Raw genomic sequence first — 20510 nt, forward strand, 5'->3', positions numbered from 1 at the left:
CCAGCTGCTCCCTACTTTCAATACCTCATGGTTCACAGAGGTTTATCTGTCAGCATCACCATAACAAACAAGAAAGGACTCAGAGAAGATCCTTAAGATAATCCTACCCTCACTTTGAACCTATCTGTCACTACACCACACCTCACCACTGTGTCGCTGTCCTTGTACATGTCCTGTATCACCTTCAAATACTTCTCTGTCTTTCCCGACTTCCTCATGCAGTTCCTCTCTTGGCACCCTATCATCTGCGTTCTCCAAATCCTCAAAAGACACAGTGCAACCTCATCAGACCTTCTCTACATCTTTCACAAGCATGAAGTCGTATGGCTTCATCACCTCACTACTTAACCAAGGTTCAACAGTTCTTTCTCATAGCTTTAAGTTATGAGTCATCAAATTTATCCCTCTGTAGTTACTACAGCTCTGAACATCATAATCAGTACCAGTACACCTTTTTCTCCATTCCTCAGACATCCTGTCAGTCTCTAGTATTGTGCTAAAGAATATGTTTAGCTAATATGTTTAGATATGACAGCTCTATAACTGCACAGGTATGTCATCTGCACCAACCAAGATGTTCCACTCTTCACCCTCATAGCTGCCCTCACTTTCTCCTTACTATACACTACACTTCATGATTCAATAACAGTCCTTCATCTGTCCTCTTTCATTTTCTGTGTCCGCTCCTCAAAGTACTCCTTCCATCCCAACACACTTTCTTCACTGATCATTTGACAATGGGACTTGACTGACCACAGTGGCTATCTTTGTTTCTGAGAATCTGTTTCATACTGATATCAACATTCATTACAAATAAAATCCAACATAAAGGAATGCTCTCCAGCCTGCAGTGAAATAACAAAGTTTAGTGTTGAAAATAAAAGTTTTGCACATTCATTAACACCGTGTGCTCTTCTGCTTATGAATAGAAACCTGTGAACAGTGCATTAATTATGCCTGAGTTAATTTGATGAACTTATAGTGAAAAAATCATTCTGACAGGAAGAAAATTGGGTAAATTTCTCTTTTTACATTTGTCTTCTCAGTCAGTTTTTCTGTTTTTTGGTAAGTGATTTGTCACCACGGGTTTTAGGATGCTGGGATCTCCCTTCAAGAAGAACAGGAGGCAGAGACACTGCCTCAGTTGAACGGAAGAGTTGTTTTCTTGTTTGGTATTTGGTTGCCATCAACACAAACAGGAGCTGTAGCAATACTGCCCGGAGACAACTTTAAAGTGCCTGATTACTGGCACTTAAATTTACATAGTTTACAAAACTTTGGCACTTGGCAGAGATAGACCTCATTCATTTGAATGCAAAGACATGATAAATATACTTAAATTTTTCATGCATAAAAAAATCTCCAGCCCAGATTCTGTGATGTGTGAAGTCTTCTCAGAATTAGTAACATCCTATCTCTTAGTGATGCTGATGAGCTCATCCATGAGCAAACAACAAAACATTGAAAGTCCTTAATTTAGTTTTAAATGCAGAACTTAAAGTCCTCCTAACATACAAAGCACTCAATGATCAAACCCTATCATACTTTAACGACCTTATAGTATCACATTAGCGTTTTGCACTCAGACTGCATGCTGACTCGAGGTTTTTAAAGTTTCCAGAAACAGAAATGGAAGCAGTGCTTTGAGATATCAGCTTTACTTGCATACATACTTGATGCTCTTGAGTGTTGCTCAGTTTATCTTTACAAAGTGTATTTCAAAGCAGCAACCTCCCACATTTTAACATAAAGCCAACAAAGAATGCCAAAAACAGCAGTTCCATTAGTGACCACTTGGCGCTGACTCTAAAAGTAAGTTAGTCCACAAAGACTCCCATGTTAAAATGTCCATCAAGAGAAATCAACATGCTTACAGCAGCTCTTTGAGCTCTACAAAAATCTTACTCCCTCATAACAACTGCAAGTGATTTTTTTTTTTTACTGAACTGATTTTTCACTTCACTGAACTGGACTTTCTCAGCCGTGTTTGTGCTGTTTATGCCCTTTTGGAGCCTCTTTAGTGGAATCATTTGACAAATAATAAGGGTTGCTCTGCAGTTAATTACATTAACAGACTGTCCAAGAAATCTGTACTTTAGTTTTGGTGAGTACATTAATAGAATGTTATTGGCTTGTTCCTCATTAACTCTCATATTTCTTTTTGTGTGCCTTGTACCAGTACAGTTTATGAATACTACGCTTGTTTGCATTATTAACAGTCTACTATCTTGTTCAAATATCTGTAGTCTATAACTGAGTATTTTCTGCATACTTTTTCAGTTGGGGCGTCCGTTTTTTGGACTTCCCTCCCTGAGCAGGTCAGATTGGCTCCTTCTCGTCTTTTAAATCCATCTTACAGACAGATTTCTATAAGCTGACCTTTTCCGTGCCTCCACTTTGAGTTTCGTTCTGTTCTTTATCATCGTCTTTTCCAAGTAATCATTTTTATTATTTCATATTTAGTTTTAATTTACCTGTTTTCCATTTTTAATTATCTTCATTCCTCACTTTTAATCTCTTAGTGCTGCTATTACCTCCCTACCTAACGTTGTTTCACCTTCATATTATTAAATGTATTATCATTGTTTTTTCCCTGTCTTGTCTTCGAAGACAGGGAAATTATTACTTTGTTTTAAAAGGTGTTATGTAAATAAGTTTATTATTTATTATTCTTTGCTAGTTTCACTGTATAAATATGTCATGGTCCTGGGCCATGTGGGCCCAGTATTCTTAGTTTCTTGTTTTTTTTATTTCGTTCCTTATTTAGGCCATGTTTCCTGAGTTGTCCTGGTGTGTTGTTCCCTAAGTGTTTTCCCTTCGTGACTCTTACCCCCCGTGTGCCCCTCTGTGTATTTATGAGCCCTTGTCTCTCTTTGTGTTTATTCCATGTTTCCCCTGCCCGTTATGTCTATGTTCTTCCTGTGCTCTCTCTCTCCCCTCCTGTCTGAACCCCCGTGTACTTCCTGTTTTACTTTGTGACTCCCGCGCCTGTATACGTCATGTTATGTTCACCCCGCCCTGTCCCGTTATGATTATCAGTGTCACCTGTGTTCCCCATGTGCTCCCACTTCCCTCGTTAACCCTCTGTGTATTTATGTCTGCGTCTCCCTCAGTTCCGTGTCGCGTTCTCCCTCATGCTGTGTGGATCTCCGTGTCTCTCTGCGAGTGCTTAGTTTGTTGTTCCCAGTTTAGTTTTGTATTTCCTGCGATCTGCCTCTCCAGCATTAAAGCTGTGATTTTTGAGTTCATCCCCTGAGTCTGTGAGTTTTGCATTTTTGGGTCCTCATCCTGCCTGCCACACAGCGATCCATGACAAAATACACGCTCGGGCTAAAACAAAAAGCCAGAAAAATGTTAACATTGATACTTAAAAGTACAAAGGGTGGAAACCAGTGAGTGACATCACAATGGCTACATGCATGTACAGTCTGAGCCTCATCCTGAAAAGCTTATGAAGTCTCTGTCAGTGTAGAGTTTGTGTGTTCAGCTCTATATCTTTGAAGTCTGTGAATCGGGTTTTCAGTTCAACTGAATGTCATGCCACAATTTCAGGAGTATGTAACATTTTACAACTTGTTGCAAAGGCAGACAAAACTTAAATAAACTTGTGAGAGATGAAGATTAATCGTATTCAAAACATGATCTGAAGATCAAATAACACGAGTATAATTTTCAGATTGAACTCAAAATAAAAAATAACTGCTCACATGAAAGTTAAAATGACTGTTTACTGGAGATTGAGGATGATTCAGACCTTCAGACATGATTTGCCTTGAAGTCAGACAGTCTGAGGAGAAACCACTTTGAAGATGAAAAAGCCTACCTTGATCGTTGGCCATCTTGTCTGGATGCTCCACTGAAAAAGCAACAGAGAGTGTGAGCTAATTTATAAAATATGAAACAAAGGAATACATTTACAGGTAAAGCAGGAACGGGTGTTCAGTCTCACACACACTCGGACGCACCTTTGGCTGTCCTGAAGTGGATGGCTTCGGATAGAGGGCCGACTCCTTTGGCATTTTTGGCTTGAATCCTGAAGTAGTAAACAGTGTCGAGGTTCAGATCCACAACCTGGTGGGTTAGTCGGTCGCCACTAATTGCCTCCATCACCCAGTCGTCTATTGGCATGTTCTTATCCAGAGTGTAATACAGAATGTAACCTGTCGAACGAGTTGTAATTATATGAGTAATAATATGTATTTTTAAAAATAGTCATCTTTTTAACCTATTAACATCTACTGGTGAACCACTTGGGTAGTTAGAGTTAGGTTACATTTTAGTTAAATTCTAAAAAAACATAGTTTGAGAAGATAGAAAGGTGTTATATAAAATCAAGCCTTTTGCATACGAAACAGTTCTTCTCTTATAATAGGCGGATGTGATCTGAACTGTAACTGGAACCAGGTCAACGGGACTAGAGGAATTTTTTTTTACAAGTGCGTCACTGAAAGGTGCTGCAAAATATGAATAATTATAGTGAAAAACCTGAGAACTACGATCTGATACCCAGAATGTTTGGGTACATGCCATTTAGAAGCAAATGTTAAAAACATTTAGGAAAAAACAAAACATTTAGGATGTAAAACAGAAACAAGTAGAGGGTTTAAAAATATGCGATCTGTGTGTCTGAGAGTAAGTCTGTGTTGTGCTGTTATGCCCGCAGGGAGCGTTTGATTCGTCCTCGGGGACGCTGCAGGAACAGCGGAGCTCGTTAAAACAGACGGGTTTACAGCCGAGCTGATCGCCCAGAGGAGGAGAGATGGAACAATGGAAGATATTGTGTTAGGTGTGTGCGTTTGGATACACAAAGCAGCTGGGTTCATGTAGTCCTGAAGAGTGTGTTGATGTTTTCGATCTACTTTCAGACTAAATGATAAACCTTAAGCTGAAAAAAATCATCAGAAACTTAACCCTCTCTTCAACTCTAATCAACAGTATGTGTTATTACAGAAAACTACAGGGGTACACCCGTGTGTTTATGTGCAAAGACCCACCTGTGATTCGCCCGTTGGCCTCCATAGGTGGTTGCCAGCTGATCAAAATGGCACGGGGTCGTCCTTCACGGCTTATAACTGTTAAATCTTTGGGGGCGGAGCTAGGAGCTGTCAACAAAACAGAAGCAGTTTGAGAGGTTACAGTGTCTTTGGCTACAGTGGCTACAACACAAATGAAACTGGGCATAGACAATCTGGGAAGGAGGCAGTTTTAAATGGAACAGATAGCACTTCATGATTTCTTTGTTACACACTCCACATTTCTTACTTACATGTAACAACCAAACCCTGCTCAAATGCAGATTGTCACTGGAAAGACACGCAGAACCTTTACATGTTGAACTTTTAGGTCCCTTGTGGTGATGTCACTGGCTCTCTAGAAGAGCTTTTTGGCAAGAGAAGGCATTTGCAGTTTACTGGTGAGCATAGTAAAGTTATTAATGTAGTGTAGTCGGTTCATAGTGTCACATGATGTGAATTTATTCTCTGAATATAATAAAAATACATGACAATTTTCACCCCAACCTGTCACAGCAGATGGCTCCCCCTCCCTGAGCCTGGTTCTGATGGAGGTTTCTTCCTGTTAAAGGGAGTTTTTCCCTTCTCACTGTAACCAAGTACTTGGTCTTAAGAGGTCCTGTAACTGGTGGAGTTTTCTCTCTATTATTGTAGGGTCTGTACTTTACAATCTCAAGTCTCTAGACGTGGCTTTTGTTGTTAAGTGACGCTATATTAATTGAACTGAATTCATTAGTTTGCTGAATAAATGGGTAAATATTAAAACATTTTATTTCCTTTCAGACTTATTTTGTCCATTAGTCCAAAAGCTTATTGAAAAATACAACTGAATTTCTGTTGACAGAATCAATTGCTGGAGTAGAGCAGGGCGATATGACCAAAAATATTTATCACGATATACATTTGAAAATTTGCGATAACGATATAACTGACGATATAGTTCACACTAGACAAAATACTTTACAACTCCACAACTTTATTAGTGCATTAAAGTTATATAAAAAGTTAACAGTGTAAATGCAAATTCCTTGCTGACAGTTTAACCAAAAGGCATTTCCAGTGGAAACTGGCTGACAGATCCTCAGCATAACCATGTATAATATCCACAAAACTTAAAAAGAGGTTATACACACGCAATACGGTAATATTATGTTGAAGCACAGTACGTATCACTCCGCGAGGCTCCTGCCTACGATAGCCGTAATGCTCCGACAATCCATCAAGCCGTGCGGGTTTGTAGCTTAGCAAAGTCGTACTGAAACATTTGACAGATTTTCGAGCGCCGTGTACATAAAATCGTTTCGAGGTCAGTAAACAAAACCAGAATTCATACATAAGGCACACAGGATTATAAGGGGACCTGTCGATTTTCAGAAAAATCAAAGGATTGATTTTAAGTGTGCCGTATTTTCCAAACAACACGGTAATAACGACGGCCCGCTAGCATGCTCTACCAAAAATAGTGCTTTGTTGTGTATCTGACGGATGAAAGCTAAACCAGTTCCACACCACTGAAGTTGGAGCATTTTTACAAACCAATTCTGGTTCATCCGTTTCATTCAATGATCCGCTTTCGCCCTTCTCATTCTCCGCCATGCTTTTTCCACCGTATGAAAACAAAGGCACTGCACATGTGCGTTTTACCCGTATTCTATCACAACATTTCATTTTCTTATTGTTGCCCAACATTATACCGGTATTATCGTGAACAGTATGATATGGCCCAGCCCTATGCTGGAATTCTTCAAAGAATTTCCCTTTCCTAGCTGTTGTTTAATAATGTAAACTTGTTACTTTGGTCATTTGATTGGCACTTTATGTATTTGTATACTTGGTTGTTAAATGGATGGTTGGATCAGACAGTCATGCTGGATCAGACAGACACATACAGACGGCTTTTCCCTTTCACTGTTTAGTCTAAACATTTGCACAACGTCTGTCTGTGTGGGAAGTTCCAGAGTGGACAATAATCTATAATGAGCTCAGTTCAGCTGCTCTTTGGCTTTGTTGTGACTTTCTGCTGTGTTTGAACTTGAGGAAATTGTACAGAAGGTAATTTTCAACACTTTCCTGAACTGCCCTTTTGTGTTGCTTCTGTTGTGAAAATGTCAAGCGCTCGGCCTCACAAGAAAGACTCTGGCTTGTTGTCCTCCTCCAACCATCACCATGGAAACTAAGTGGCAGCCTATTAGATCTGTAGTGTGTGATGGCTGCGGGTGCTTCCTGAGTTACAGATGTGATTAAAGACGAGTTTTTAAGTTTCACACCAGGAAAGGACTCAAAGCTTGCCCCCCAGAGCTGGCTAATGAAACTGCTTGTTAAATCTGACAAGACGAGCTGGAGGAAATTACAAGTTCCTGCTGAGCCTGTTAGTGATGGTGACAACCTGTACTTATCATAAATATAGAGGAAAACCTTGAGAAAATACATTGTGAACACACCTGCTGGTTAAAGTAGTGGTTCCAGCACTCAAAGCAGATATAATTAAAACTATTTTCAATTTGTAGTCAATGATCCTGAATTGTTGACTATTGAAGATGATCACCATAATAAATGTCACCAAAATAACAATTTTAACTTAGAAACACAACAGGATTTAAATGTGACACCAAGGACTTCCAAATGACAGAGTTACTCTCAGACAATTATTGTCAGTGGGACCTGAAGGTCTTGAGCAGCTACACAGGTTGCTCAAGTGTTGTCACTGATATGATATGAGTGCTGTTGAGTTGGAGGTGAGTGATGCTTTTTTTTAAAAACAAAAAACAAATGAAACCATTGAAGAGTAAAAATATTAAGAGGATACTTCACAGGCCTTTGCAGGTAACAGATACAGCCTTTTTGTGTGGTTATTCTTTATATTACATATTAAGGATTTAAAACCAATATTCTCATGAAAGCTTTCTTTAGGTTACAAGCATATTAAGTAAAAATTTTAAAGCTAAAACCGAGTTAAAAAATACGCAATAGAAAATAATAGAAAATAATATGAATTTTGGATCATGGCTTTGTGATTGCAAATAGAAAGACCATCATTTTGGCTTTCATGGCATGCAGTTGTGACTCCTCACTCTCATTTAGAAATGAATGTTTAATCTACTGTTTTTATTTCTCAGTGTTTCCTTGCGAACAACTTAGGTTAAAAAGAACAGTCCAAAGACTCAAACTAGGTACAGTTCCCAGCCACAGGGCATCTGTCGGAAGAAGCTGGCCAAAACTAAAAGTGGAAAGAAAGTCGAAGAGGAACTTGAAACCAAACATCAGCCCTCCACCACCGCTGTGCTGCTATTGTTTTTCCCAGATGTAGCGATATACGTTATGGCCAAAAATCTGCACTGTGGTCTGTACTGTCCTTTAAAGTCTGATATGTAGTTCCTAGATTTTTTGCAACTTCTCTGAGGACATCATGGTGTGACCTTGACTTTTTAGGGACATCCACACCTGGCAAAATGCTCCATCCCGTCAACTGCCAGAATAATTTGACTACCACAACCTGACTGCTCCTTAACCTCTTAATTCTTATAGGTTAGGGCCAACGGTGTACTTTGTTGAATTTTCTTTTTAACATGAATGTAGAGTCTCTTCTATTCTAAAATAATATAATCAGCATGAGTAATTTGTGCAAAAATGCTGAAGAAGAACACTAAAAACACACTCTGTATTTTGTTACCCTGTGTTTATACATGTGTAATAATAATAAAGTTGACTTTAATCCTAAAATGTTAAAGGAAAAAGCAGCAGATTAACCATAGCAGTGCTTTAGGTAGTGAGGTTATTTATTTATTTGTTCAAAACTATGAGTAATTCTTGTGGGCAGACATACTTTGTGTTTTGTTATGTTTTGTTTTTTATTTTGAAGGATTTGGGTGGTATTTTAGATTATCAGCTCCCAGGGGAGGCTGCAGCACTGAAAGCGCTGCAACACATCAAGATTTGTCAAAAGGCTAAATTCTTGTGTGGTACAGCAACCCAGCGAGCCGAGGAACATTATAAACCCTTGCTGGAATATTAGCTCAAAGCCATTTTGACTCTGCAGAGACCTCCATCACAACTAATCAAAAACAAGCTTCAGATTCCTAAAAATAATAGCTCATTAGAGAGAGAGAGAGGATTATTGTTGTTCTAAGGCAACACTGTCCAAACCAACAAATGCAGTCTAAGTAGCATACACCGTATGAAAGCTTAATCACCTATTCATTGCTCCACCAAGCAATCGATCACCCACATGCATTTTTTATTGACAAAAATCAAGTTCATTTTGAAAATGAAAACAAAACACACTGAAAAGACAACTTTGCCAGATATCTCAGATTTAACTGAAATGTGAAAGGTAACTGGGTTCAATTCACTGAATAAATGCTTGGAAAAAGATGGTAATTTCTTTATGAACACAGGTTGCAGACTGTCGGGAGTGCTCAGGAGATGATCCAGTATATAGTAGCATGATGCAAGCTAGGGTCATGCACACTGAGAGGCACAACCAAGTGCCTTTGAGTTCCAGACAGACAAGCAGCTGCTGGCTAACCAACCAGATAGGCTGACGGGCTGACAAGACTGCAGTTGTGACAGATGTGGCGATCCCAGCAGACAGAAAATTCAGGAAGATTCAATAATAGAATCAAATAAAATAAAATCCAACCATATCAGAGGTCACTGTCCAAAAGAGTTCAATCCTAGGAACAAGACACTGTGGAGAAGCCTCAAAGTTTCTCATTTTGGTTATGTTCACATCCATCCATTACATTGAACTTTTACTAGCATGGCATACTGAAATGGATGTAAGAGATGAAATATGAATGAATGAATATGAAACTATGCTTATGGCCTAGGAGAAGGTCAACTAACCCTACCCTTGAGTGGCTTGTTAATGACCCATTAGTTTCAAAGAGGTGGAAAAAAAATGCATTTTTAAAGCAAAATCCTCTCAATGCTTTTTATATCATTTATTTCAGGCAGCTCCATGTGAGGACCACATGCATGAGATGGTGCTAATAACAGTAATGCAATTATGACACAAGGAGCAAGATCTTCAGGTTCATCAAGGTTCATCCCCTGGTGTCCAAGTGTCTATAGCTTTTAAATACACCAATACCATTATGTGATACACTCTAATGTACAGAAATATTTCTCATATCTGCATTTCCTATTTTTCATAGTAAGACGGACACGTTATGAGCTGCAGTAAATGCAGTATTTACTTTGTTTTGCTTTTTAAAAAGTGGTCAGTATGTGTATTGTTGTGAAAATATGGTCAGTGTGTGCCTCCAGAGCCAGTGGATCACTGCAGGGACTGAGTGGGCTCAGTCCGTCTGCTCACTCTGAATGTCAATGTATTCCAACAGGCCCCAGGGAACCGGGGCCATAATGCCGTTCACGCTTAATTGGGTGACAAATCCGGCAAACATGATTGTAAACATCCTGAAAGGGATACCTTGACATTTTGATTTCTGTCTGCGGTTGGGTTTCATTGCTGCATTGCTGAGTTGTTGTGTTGTTGCGGGAGAGAGTGGAGTTTCTAGATGACTGTTCACTGAACCAAAACATCATTTCTATCCATAGTTAAACTTCTTATTAAAAGTAATTGCTGTTCAGGGAGGGGAAGAAAATAGAGTAATGCATCTCATTGTTTGGTGCACCCATGCTTCCTGAAGCTGCCCTTTTCCCTAAATGTTACTTTCAGTAGAAACTAAAGTTTCTGCACAATGAATGAATAAATGTCAGTCAAAGATTCACAATACATTCACAAAAAACAAATAAACAAATGATCCACCTCAAACCAGGGTTTTCACAGTTCCCATTCACTGTTTGTGTAATCAGCAGTGCAATCTGGCATCATAGCTACTCATTTAAGGCAATAAGATATACAGTTGGCTGCTTTTCATTTGCATTAAGTTGATTTAAATCAAGGACATCCAACAGTGCTCAGAGAAACAAAGCAACCTTTAATTTAAAGTCCCAGAAAATTATTTTCAAAATTATTTTTGATTTAAATCTAGTTCTGCACCCTGTTTCTTGATTTCTTAAAGTGCTTTGTGCCCCATGTATGTGAAAAGCACAATGTAAATAAATCTTCTACAGTAGCTTGAAACAAGTTGTGCAAATAAGGGCTGAAAGACTAATAAAATGCCTTTCGAATAAGTTCCAAGTTTACATAGGTAGTAGCTAATGATTGCATAGAAAAAAGGGAAGCTAAAAATATTTGCATATTTGCATGCATGAGAAAATATTTGCTGTATAAACTTACTGCCTTTCTCCAATCTCCAGTAAGGTTCAGTTCAAAGTGAGCTCTACCAACTTTCCCCTCTCATCCCACCAATAAGCAGCTTTCAGAAAGTGAGAAAGGATCTTCACAGAATGCAGATTTCTTGGTGTGGTAAAACTGTGGCCAAACTGTGCTCTGTCTCTATCTGGCACAGCTACAGTTTGTGCACTTGCAGTTGAATGTGAGGCACCTGTTGGTTGTCTGTGATGGGAATCGTTAGCGCTTCCCTGACTGCTATGTGGTTAAAGGGCCTGTTTGGGAAGTCTTGTGTTTGGGAAATAGGTTCAGAAACAGGTTCGGCTTAAAGTTAGAGTCAGACCTACTATGTTTATGAGATCCTAACAAAGGGCAGAAGCTGTGAGACTTACCTGCTTCATATGTCGTAGCATGCGCCGTCATACTCCAGGTGCTGGACTTGCGGCCTTTGGTGACCATAACAGCGAACTCGTACATGGTGTTTGGTTTGAGGCCAGTGACCGTGTGGCTGAGGGCCGTAGTGTCTGCAGACTGGACACATGACATTATTTGGAAGCTTAGATGGCTTTATGTTAAACTAAACAATACGAGAATAAAGCTGCTATTAAAAGATAAAATATACAGCAAATACAATCAACGGATAAAATTACAAAAAAAAAATAAAATCACATTTCTAACCCTAAACCCTATGCTGTGGGAGTGATCGTGGTGGGGCGCCTGGATCAACAATGCCAGGGCCAATTTTTTGTCCTATTCCAACCCTGAGGTCATTATTATTGAGGAGCTTAAAGGTTTAAACATAGAAATATAATACAGTTATTTACAACTTTAGACTTTTATTAAAATTTGATAGTGTCTACTTCCCAAACTTTGATGTCTGATGACAGGGAAGAAGAAGCAAAGATGTTGCCACTTTCTCTTTGTCTACTCTTTATTAAGAACAATGGAGTCTGCCCTTGTATAGATTTCCTTTTTACAGTATTATGGGAGCACAGTTCAGATTATTTTTTCTAAGGTCTTTTTCACTCTTACAAGTTCTCAAGAGTTTGGTTTTCCAGGGAAACTCAGTAACCTAAAATCGAACAAGGATTTTTTTTTATCTTGCTTTCAGACCACCATTAATGATACAACCCTTGTGTTTTTACTACTTCACTGCAACAGTGCTGCCTAAAATTTTAAGTTCTTTCTGCCAACTGAGAGATTTTTTATGTCAATAGAAGCTTCAAAAGTGTAAAAAATTATTAATAAACTTTGGTTTGTAAGACGACTCCATTCTCCAAGAGGGGTGTGCATGATTATTCTTGGTGGTATTGAGCAGCAGCAACAGATGGGGCACTTGTAAAAATGTTAGTGAAGGAATGAGATGGAGATGAAAGGTATGAACTTTAATTCCTGTAAGCTGATAAATGAACAGCAGCAGGAGGTGGAGATGCAGTTGTGAGACTGCACATCCTGGAGAAATACTGATACGCTATATTTGAAATTAGGGTAAATAATAAATGTGTATACAACATCATTTCAATTTGTGACTACAGCTAAAAGAGAGAAAGTGGCTAAAGACGTAATTGTTTCATTGTTTTTGTAAATTACATGCAAGACTTGAATTGCATGAACTCCAGAGTCACGTCCTAAACTGGGACAAACAAATCCAAACTCAAGCCCAAGTTAAGAAAAGTCCCATTATTAAAACTGAAATCCTTTCATTTCAAATATCTAACACAGCATCATTTGTCAGGTAAGGCTTTACATAATGAGTAGATGCTAAGGGAAGCAAAATGTCAAGATACTGTGAACTGTTAAACCTCATGTCAAAATCTAAGTTTGGACCAACAAATTAAGTTATAAGACAAATCAAGAGTAAAGAGAAGTCCCAGAATTTTGAATAATTAGGAAGGCATTATTTAAGAGGTAATGTAAATCTAGTAAATCTAGACCAATAGATGGTAAGTTAAGCACAATGTTAAGATTGTTGAAATAACCCTAATCCAAGACAAGTAAGTCTTGTCCAATCTGAACTATAAGGATCGACAGGTTCCAAGTGAAGAATACAAAAGTCAGATCCATGCAATCAAGTCTCATGACAAAGTTTTCTGTCAAATCCTCAAAATTATCTCTCATGACCGCTGGCTCCTAAGTCAGGTCCTAAAGGCCCAAGTCAAACCCCCAAGGAAATACTGAAGGCAGCTAAGTATGCCCCATACAAATAGCTTTGAGCCTCATCATAACAGCTAAGTAATATACATTTTTTTTAAGTTCTAAGTTAAACCCAAGCTTTAAAAAAATTTATGTAATCTGTTTTGTTTATTTTGCAGGATTAGTTTAAAATACATGTCTTGCTAAAAGCTTATTTTGATTTTTAGTGGAAGCCACTATTTATTTGCACTTCACAGAGACAAGATAATAATCAGTCTGAAATTGAGATATACACAAATCCAAAACAAATTATTTTCTTGGTCCTACTGTTGATTCAACATTACTATGTGATACTAAAGATATTGACAATTAGATCATTTGCTTTTTTTATAGTTTAGGTTTTAGACTTTAATTAATCACTTATTCGCTCCAATCAAAATCAAAGGTTTTATTTCACTTTCAAAATAAAAGTCTGAGGGTAAAAGTCCTCAAATGTAATGTCAACACCCAGAGCATGGACATGAGAGTCTGTGATTTACCTTGTACTTTCCACTGGTGGAGTAGCTTGTCTTCCATTTGACGGAGTAGTAACGAACTTCCGATGACTTCTGGTTCTTGGTCATAGAGTTGTCGGCCCAGGAGACACGGACTGAATCCGAGGACAGAGCCACAGCTTGGACCCCCACTGGGGGGATCATGGGAGTGCTGGTGTCTGGCATGGGAGTGGGGTATTTATCAAAGAGGTGGAAGAGGTCATCCTCAGATGGGTCAATGGGGTCTTTGGGGGGGGGGGTTAGCGATAACCAAGGTGTTTGGGAACATTTAATGAAATCATACAAAGCAATGGAAGTGCAATAATGACGTTTATATATGGGAAACATATTGAAGACAAATATATAATTACATAAATAATAAATAGATAAGATGACATGCAAGTTTGGAAGAGACATGCAGCAGGCAGCCATGTTTGTTGGAGAGGAAAAGGAAGAGTGGTGGATGAAGAAGTGAAAAAGAGGAGAAAAGGAGAGAAAAAAGACAAAGATTAAGGAGACAAAGACAGATTAAAGACGTTATTCTAAACAGCAAGTGGATCCACAGACCCACAAAGGGGTGGGGCCTACAGGACAAACCCATTTGGTGACCACAGTTAAGATAAGATAAGATAACTCTTTATTGTCATTGCACAGTCATACATAGTACAGTAGTACAATGAAATTGGAAAAACTGTCCTACGTCGGCACTACATATAACACAACACGACACGATATGACACATCACAACGTAACAAACAACACAACACAGTATATTAACTTAGTATAAAAAAGAAGAATAAGTGTATGTGTATTGCACACTGTTATTATTGCACATTAATTATTATTGCACCTTGTTATAAATATAAATATTATTGTTATCGTTTTAAACATTGTTACCTCCCCCTAAAAAAGTCCAGGGAGGTATCCAGTCAGGTCAGCTATTTACATTGATCAGGGCTATTGCCCTGTTGTAAAAGCTGTCCTTGAGTCTATTTGTTCGGGACCTCAGCAGCCTGAACCTCCTGCCAGACGGCAGCAGCTTAAACACCCGGTGTCCTGGGTGTGTGCAGTCCCGTAGGATGCTGCGTGCCCTCTTGAGACAGCGAGTGCTGTACAGGTCCTTCAGGGAGGGAAGAGGATGTCCAATGATTTTTTGGGCCATGTTGATGACCCTCTGGAGTGCCTTTCTGTGTGCTGTGGTGCAGCTGGAGAACCACACACCGATGCAATATATCAGCACACTTTCAATGGAGCAGCGGTAGAAGACGGTCAGCAGCTCCTTCTTCAGGTCCATTTTTCTGAGGATTCTCAGAAAGTGGAGACGCTGTTGGGCCTTCTTTAAGACCGCAGAGGTGTTAGAGCTCCATTGGAGGTCTGTGTCTATGTGCACACCCAGAAACTTGAAACTGGAGACCCTTTCCACGCACTCCCCGTTGATGCTGACAGGCTGCAGCTCGGACTTCCTCCTTCTGAAGTCAACTACCAGTTCTTTTGTTTTGGTGGTATTGAGGTCCAGGTTGTTGTCTGCACACCAATCTGACAGCCTCTGAACTTCAGCTCTGTATGCAGTCTCATCTCCCCCTGAGATGAGCCCCACCACAGTGGTATCATCTGCAAACTTGATGACTGTGTTGTCTGGGTGGAACTAACACAGTCATGTGTGTACAGAGTGTACAGTAGGGGACTCAGTACACAGCCTTGTGGAGAGCCGGTGTTGAGGCTGAGGGCTGAGGAAAGATGAGGCCCCACTCTAACTCTCTGTACACGGTCTGAGAGGAAGTCTCTGATCCAGCGGCAGGTGGTGGAAGGAAGTCCAATTTCCAGCAGTTTATCTATTAGTCTGTCCGGGAGTATCGTATTGAAAGCAGAGCTAAAGTCAACAAAGAGCAGCCTGGCGTAACGGCCCTGCACTTCCAGGTGAGAGATGGTGGTGTGGAGCGTTGTTACTATAATGGACAGAACCAATGGCCAGTGACACTTATTTTTTTAATTAAAGAAAGTGAGGAAAAACAGGCCTTATTAAAAGTATCTGTGTGAATGAAATCCAGCCATCCTGAGCCTTCTGCATATTTAAACAAATATAAACTCATTGATGTGGATCTGTGGTTCCAGAAAACCAGAGAGCTTACGCTACCTTCAGATGCTTTAAGATATCTTTCAGGAACATAAATTAAACACACTGCGTTTAAAAAATGTACCTGATTTTGATCAAATTTCTCCATTTTGTCAATCACTTATTTGTCATTAAATTACTGGGAATCTCTCCAAAATCAAGGAATCATTTGTGTGTGTGTGTGTGTGTGTGTGTGTGTGTGTGTGTGTGTGTGTGTGTGTGTGTGTGTGTGTGTGTGTGTGTGTGTTTGTCCTTTGCCTATGCGTACAACCAACAATCCCGTCTACATCAAACTTGGTAGGAACCCAGTTAAGTACATTGCTGAGTTTGAAGACATAATGGTCAGTGGTTTTAATGTAATTGCTAAAAAAACATTTAATAGCACTTCCAGCTACCCACTTGTGATATGTTTCGGGGAACACTAGTGAATTCTAGTCATGGCATCATCACCACAACTAAACCTACAAGAACACTTCTCACAATTTGCTACTCAATTCCTGGTGCTTCAAAGCAATGGACTACCGCAAGATTACATTTCAATTGGATTATTTTTAGCACTTCCATCAGTTAGCTGTGTTCCCCAGACTCAAGACGCTTGTATACTGTACCAGTATACAAAATACATGTGGATGTACTTCACTGAGGGTACACTCAGAGAAGCACATTTTCATTGACTGTATCCTCTTAGTTGTCCTCTTCAGGAAACTGTAGCATTATGTGTGTGTCCGCTTTCACAACAACAAATTTCTTATATGTGAGGCGTTTGGAGGACATTTACGGGGTTACACTCTCGCCGAACAGATACTCTTTCAGTAACTTGTAAATCTAAAGATAAGAAAAGTCAGTAGTGGAGCTGGAGATGCAGGCTGAATACCTCAGTGAATGTGACTTCTGAACCAGAAAAATGGAAGAGCACCTGAAGGCAGCAGGATGTGAAAAAAAGGCATTAACAGATGCTAACAGAGAGCTGGAACGAGCTGAGGTAAACACAATGAACTAAAGAGTGAATAAAAATAAAAGCAACTCTGCTGGTTTCAGCTCTGTGACCTCTGATCTACAGACCGTCAAACCTACTGAAAGCAGAAACACAGTGATGCAGATCGTTTAAAATACACACAAACACACCCACAGTAGAGTTAAGAGCGCTGTTTACTGATTCACTGCGAAGCCGTTGACACGAATTTGAACTGAAATTTTATTTTTAGTCTTTTTCATTTAATGAGCAAAACAGCCTGTAGGGCAGCTAAAAATGAGCATTTGTAATGCGGGAAAATCTCTGTGCAGTTTGGTACTGGCCAAAATGCTGATGACTGAGATCAGATATATGGAATATGGAAAAGTTAAAAGATGCCAAAAAAATATAAGAACAACTTTATTGCTTATTTAAATGTTGCTTTACTTTACTGTGAAAATAGAGGGCAGCCAGCTCCAGCTGAGAGTGCTTTTCTTCTTCTCATTCTATTCCTCTACCTCTACCTTCTACCTCTAGAAAATAAGACGAGAGAAAGCTGATCTTTGTCTGTCCTTCTGCAGTATTTTTTTTCATGATTCGAACATCTTTTCACCGAGCACACTTACTGTCTGACACCCACACACACAGATTTTAGAAGTGTAACTCGAACAAACCCTTTTGAACTTTACATCTGCTCACACTGCACTGTCTCCTCGGGCTTCACATTAACAGTCCTCAAATTCCACCTACACTATCTGGACTTCGTGAGGGGTCAAACTGGGCTATAGATTTAAGCTGGCTACCACAAAACTACCTCCATTACTTATACTGACACACTGATCAGTAGTGATTCTACCGAATCCATGTATTTACAACCATATACCCAGCAGTGGTCTGGTTTTATGCATAAAGTCTTCTCTTGCAGCCACATTTAATGTAACAAGAACAAGAGTGCTTCAAATTATTAATTTAATGAAATTATTAAATATATGTGATACATAGAAGAATACTTATTATGCTCATTTCCAGACACATATTTGTATATTTCTGGACTCTATTATAGTAGCTGTGCATGAATCATGAAATAAATAACAGACACACAAAGAAAAAGAGCAAAGTGTCTGCTACTGAAAGAAATAAGCCTTACAGTAAGATAAAAGTAGATCTCTTTGTAGAACAAACAAATCTCGAGCTTACATTTTCATATAACAGTGCAACAGATCGATATTTTTTATGCCACATAGCTACCATAAAAATGTTGTTTTTTAAAGAAAGAGCTGACAGGAAGTAGAGGATTTCTGGTACACAATTGGTATGCATCTGCAAGCCACACCTGCCTCCACCTCTGCTCCTCCTTTTGGTGCTATGTCTGACCTAGTCAATAACAATAACTGCTCTCCAGTCATCCAGCTTTCCACATAGAGCTGTGCCAACATAGAAAGGTCTCCAAAAGGAGCCAAATATAAGGTACGCTTACTAAATTTGCTTTTACAGTAATAACTTTTAAAGTGTGGCTTATGTTTCCAAATACCTTTTAGGGACTGGATTAGTAGATTTGTGATATGTGGATGTCACCAGTATAAAGACCAGCTTCTTTTAGTAAGGGAATACTGTTGACATTGAGAGTATTAAAAAAGTTCAGTTGGAAAAAATTTTTTTTTCATATACATGGATATAGCTATAAAAATAATATTAAAGTTTTACATTTTGTTACAAATATTTGATGATAAAATTAAACAAGTTTAAAATATTTAGAAGTAATTCCTGTGAGACAGAAACTTCAAACTGTTCTAAACACTTGGTTTGACAGTTTTTGTCATGTCATTGAATAAGGACACCCTAATATGGTCATCTCAGGCAGCCCCACCCACCTGCTGCTAAAAGCCCTACATTCCTAAGAGATAGCCAATCAGAGGCAAGTAGACGAAAAGAGAGGAACAGGACTTAATTTCAGACAAAGGGTGAACTAAGGTGCAGCACCAAAGTCTTTATAAGACAAAGATAGATTATTTTGAACTGTAATTAATGCAGAGCTACTCTGGTAGAGTCCAAGAAACTGAGTTGGAAATATTGCAGAATGAAAAAAAGAAAGAACAAAACCCCCAGTAATATTATTTCAATTTGATGACAAGTCAAATAGCTTTACTGCATTATTACGGTTTACACCACTGGATGGTATCGCAGGTTGAAACTCTCTGTGCGAGTTCATATGAGGGTAGCATCAGCTGTGGGAGCTGACGCGGGCTCATCCTGTTGCATCTGCAGTGTAAACGAGAAAATCAACATTGACATCTGATGTGCAGCTGCAGGCCATGAGAGAGAGAGAGAGAGAGAGAGAGAGAGAGAGAGAGAGAGAGAGAGAGAGAAATTGATCGAGGAGGTGTTTGGAGCTGCGGGGCGAGCTGCACCAGGCGGTGTCGTGGTTAAACTGGTCGTCCAGCATCACAATAAAGCTCCAGTCAGGACAGAATACTGATGAGGATGAAGGACACGCCTCTTCCTCCACCCCCACTGCGCTCTTCTCTCTTTTCTCCTCCTTTCTCTCAAAAGTCCTCTTCTGTATTCTCACATTTCTTCATCCTTTCTAATCCCTCTTACCTTCCCTTACTGCTTTTCCTCCTTCCCTTCTCCTGCTCTAACTTTCTGTTCCTTCTTCACTTCTCTCTTCCCATTACGTTGTCCCTCGTGTATTTAATTCTTCCTTCCTCTCCATTCTTTTTTCTCCCACTATCCTCTTATCCATCCCATCATCTCTCTCGCTGTCTCCCTGTCTCTGCGGTCCTCCAGTCGTTGATTAAATGGTAGCATGGCGGTTGGTTAGGGATCAGTTCTGCAGTGTGCGGGCGGCGAGGACGAGGCAGTATATTAACGAGGATCCCGCCGTTAACGAGCCATTTTTTTAAAGCTCTCGTAAAAAAAAAGAGAGAGAAAGAAAAAGAAGAAGAAGCCTCTCCAGCAGGCTGCTGCCATGACAGGACACACAGACAATGTGTGTGTGCGGGTGTAGGTGTGTCTGTGTGTCACTGTTGACGACCTTGGCAGAACAGTAATGGGTTTAGTTTCTATCTCAGCCCTCAGGGTCTCGGCTTATCAACTCCTGACTGTCACATTGCAACGCCATGTTAGACTGTTTATCTGTAAAGAACTCCCCCTGTATCTGTGCATCGCTGAAGAGCTCCAGCTTTGTGTATGCATCAGTGCAAAATGTATGCATATGTATATGTATCTCTACTCTGGATGTTTCTGTGAGATTCCAGAAAACTTCAGATAGGGCTACGAATCTCAGGAAATCTAAGTTTTTGTCTACAAATTTCTAGATTATTCCATTTCTGTCTACAAATCTGCAGGTCTTTAAAACTCAAGATGCATCTTAGGAGTTCTAGATTACAAGATGTGTCTCTGCACATCTCTAAAAAATGCTACATTCCTCCAGAAAACTCTGGAATCTCCCAGATACCAAGGGTTCCAGATGTTTCTACCTATATCCAGAGAACTCATAAAATTTGTAAAATTCTTTTTTTGTGTGTTT

At 39.4% G+C, this 20510-nt stretch overlaps 1 protein-coding gene across 1 annotated transcript in view; it reads right to left on the minus strand.

Moving 5' to 3' along the window:
- dcc (DCC netrin 1 receptor) overlaps window positions 1-20510 on the minus strand; it is a 355407-nt gene that overhangs the window by 75454 nt on the left and 259443 nt on the right. The window contains exons 17-21 of the mRNA XM_080303632.1: window positions 13923-14095; window positions 11643-11781; window positions 4995-5102; window positions 3966-4160; window positions 3824-3856 (exon numbers count right to left, since the gene is read on the minus strand). Coding sequence (XP_080159758.1) covers window positions 3824-3856; window positions 3966-4160; window positions 4995-5102; window positions 11643-11781; window positions 13923-14095 — 648 coding nt within the window. The remainder of the gene's footprint in view (window positions 1-3823; window positions 3857-3965; window positions 4161-4994; window positions 5103-11642; window positions 11782-13922; window positions 14096-20510) is intronic.

This window comes from Astatotilapia calliptera, chromosome 7 (assembly GCF_964374335.1).
Source record: "Astatotilapia calliptera chromosome 7, fAstCal68.1, whole genome shotgun sequence".
NCBI lineage: Eukaryota > Metazoa > Chordata > Actinopteri > Cichliformes > Cichlidae > Astatotilapia > Astatotilapia calliptera.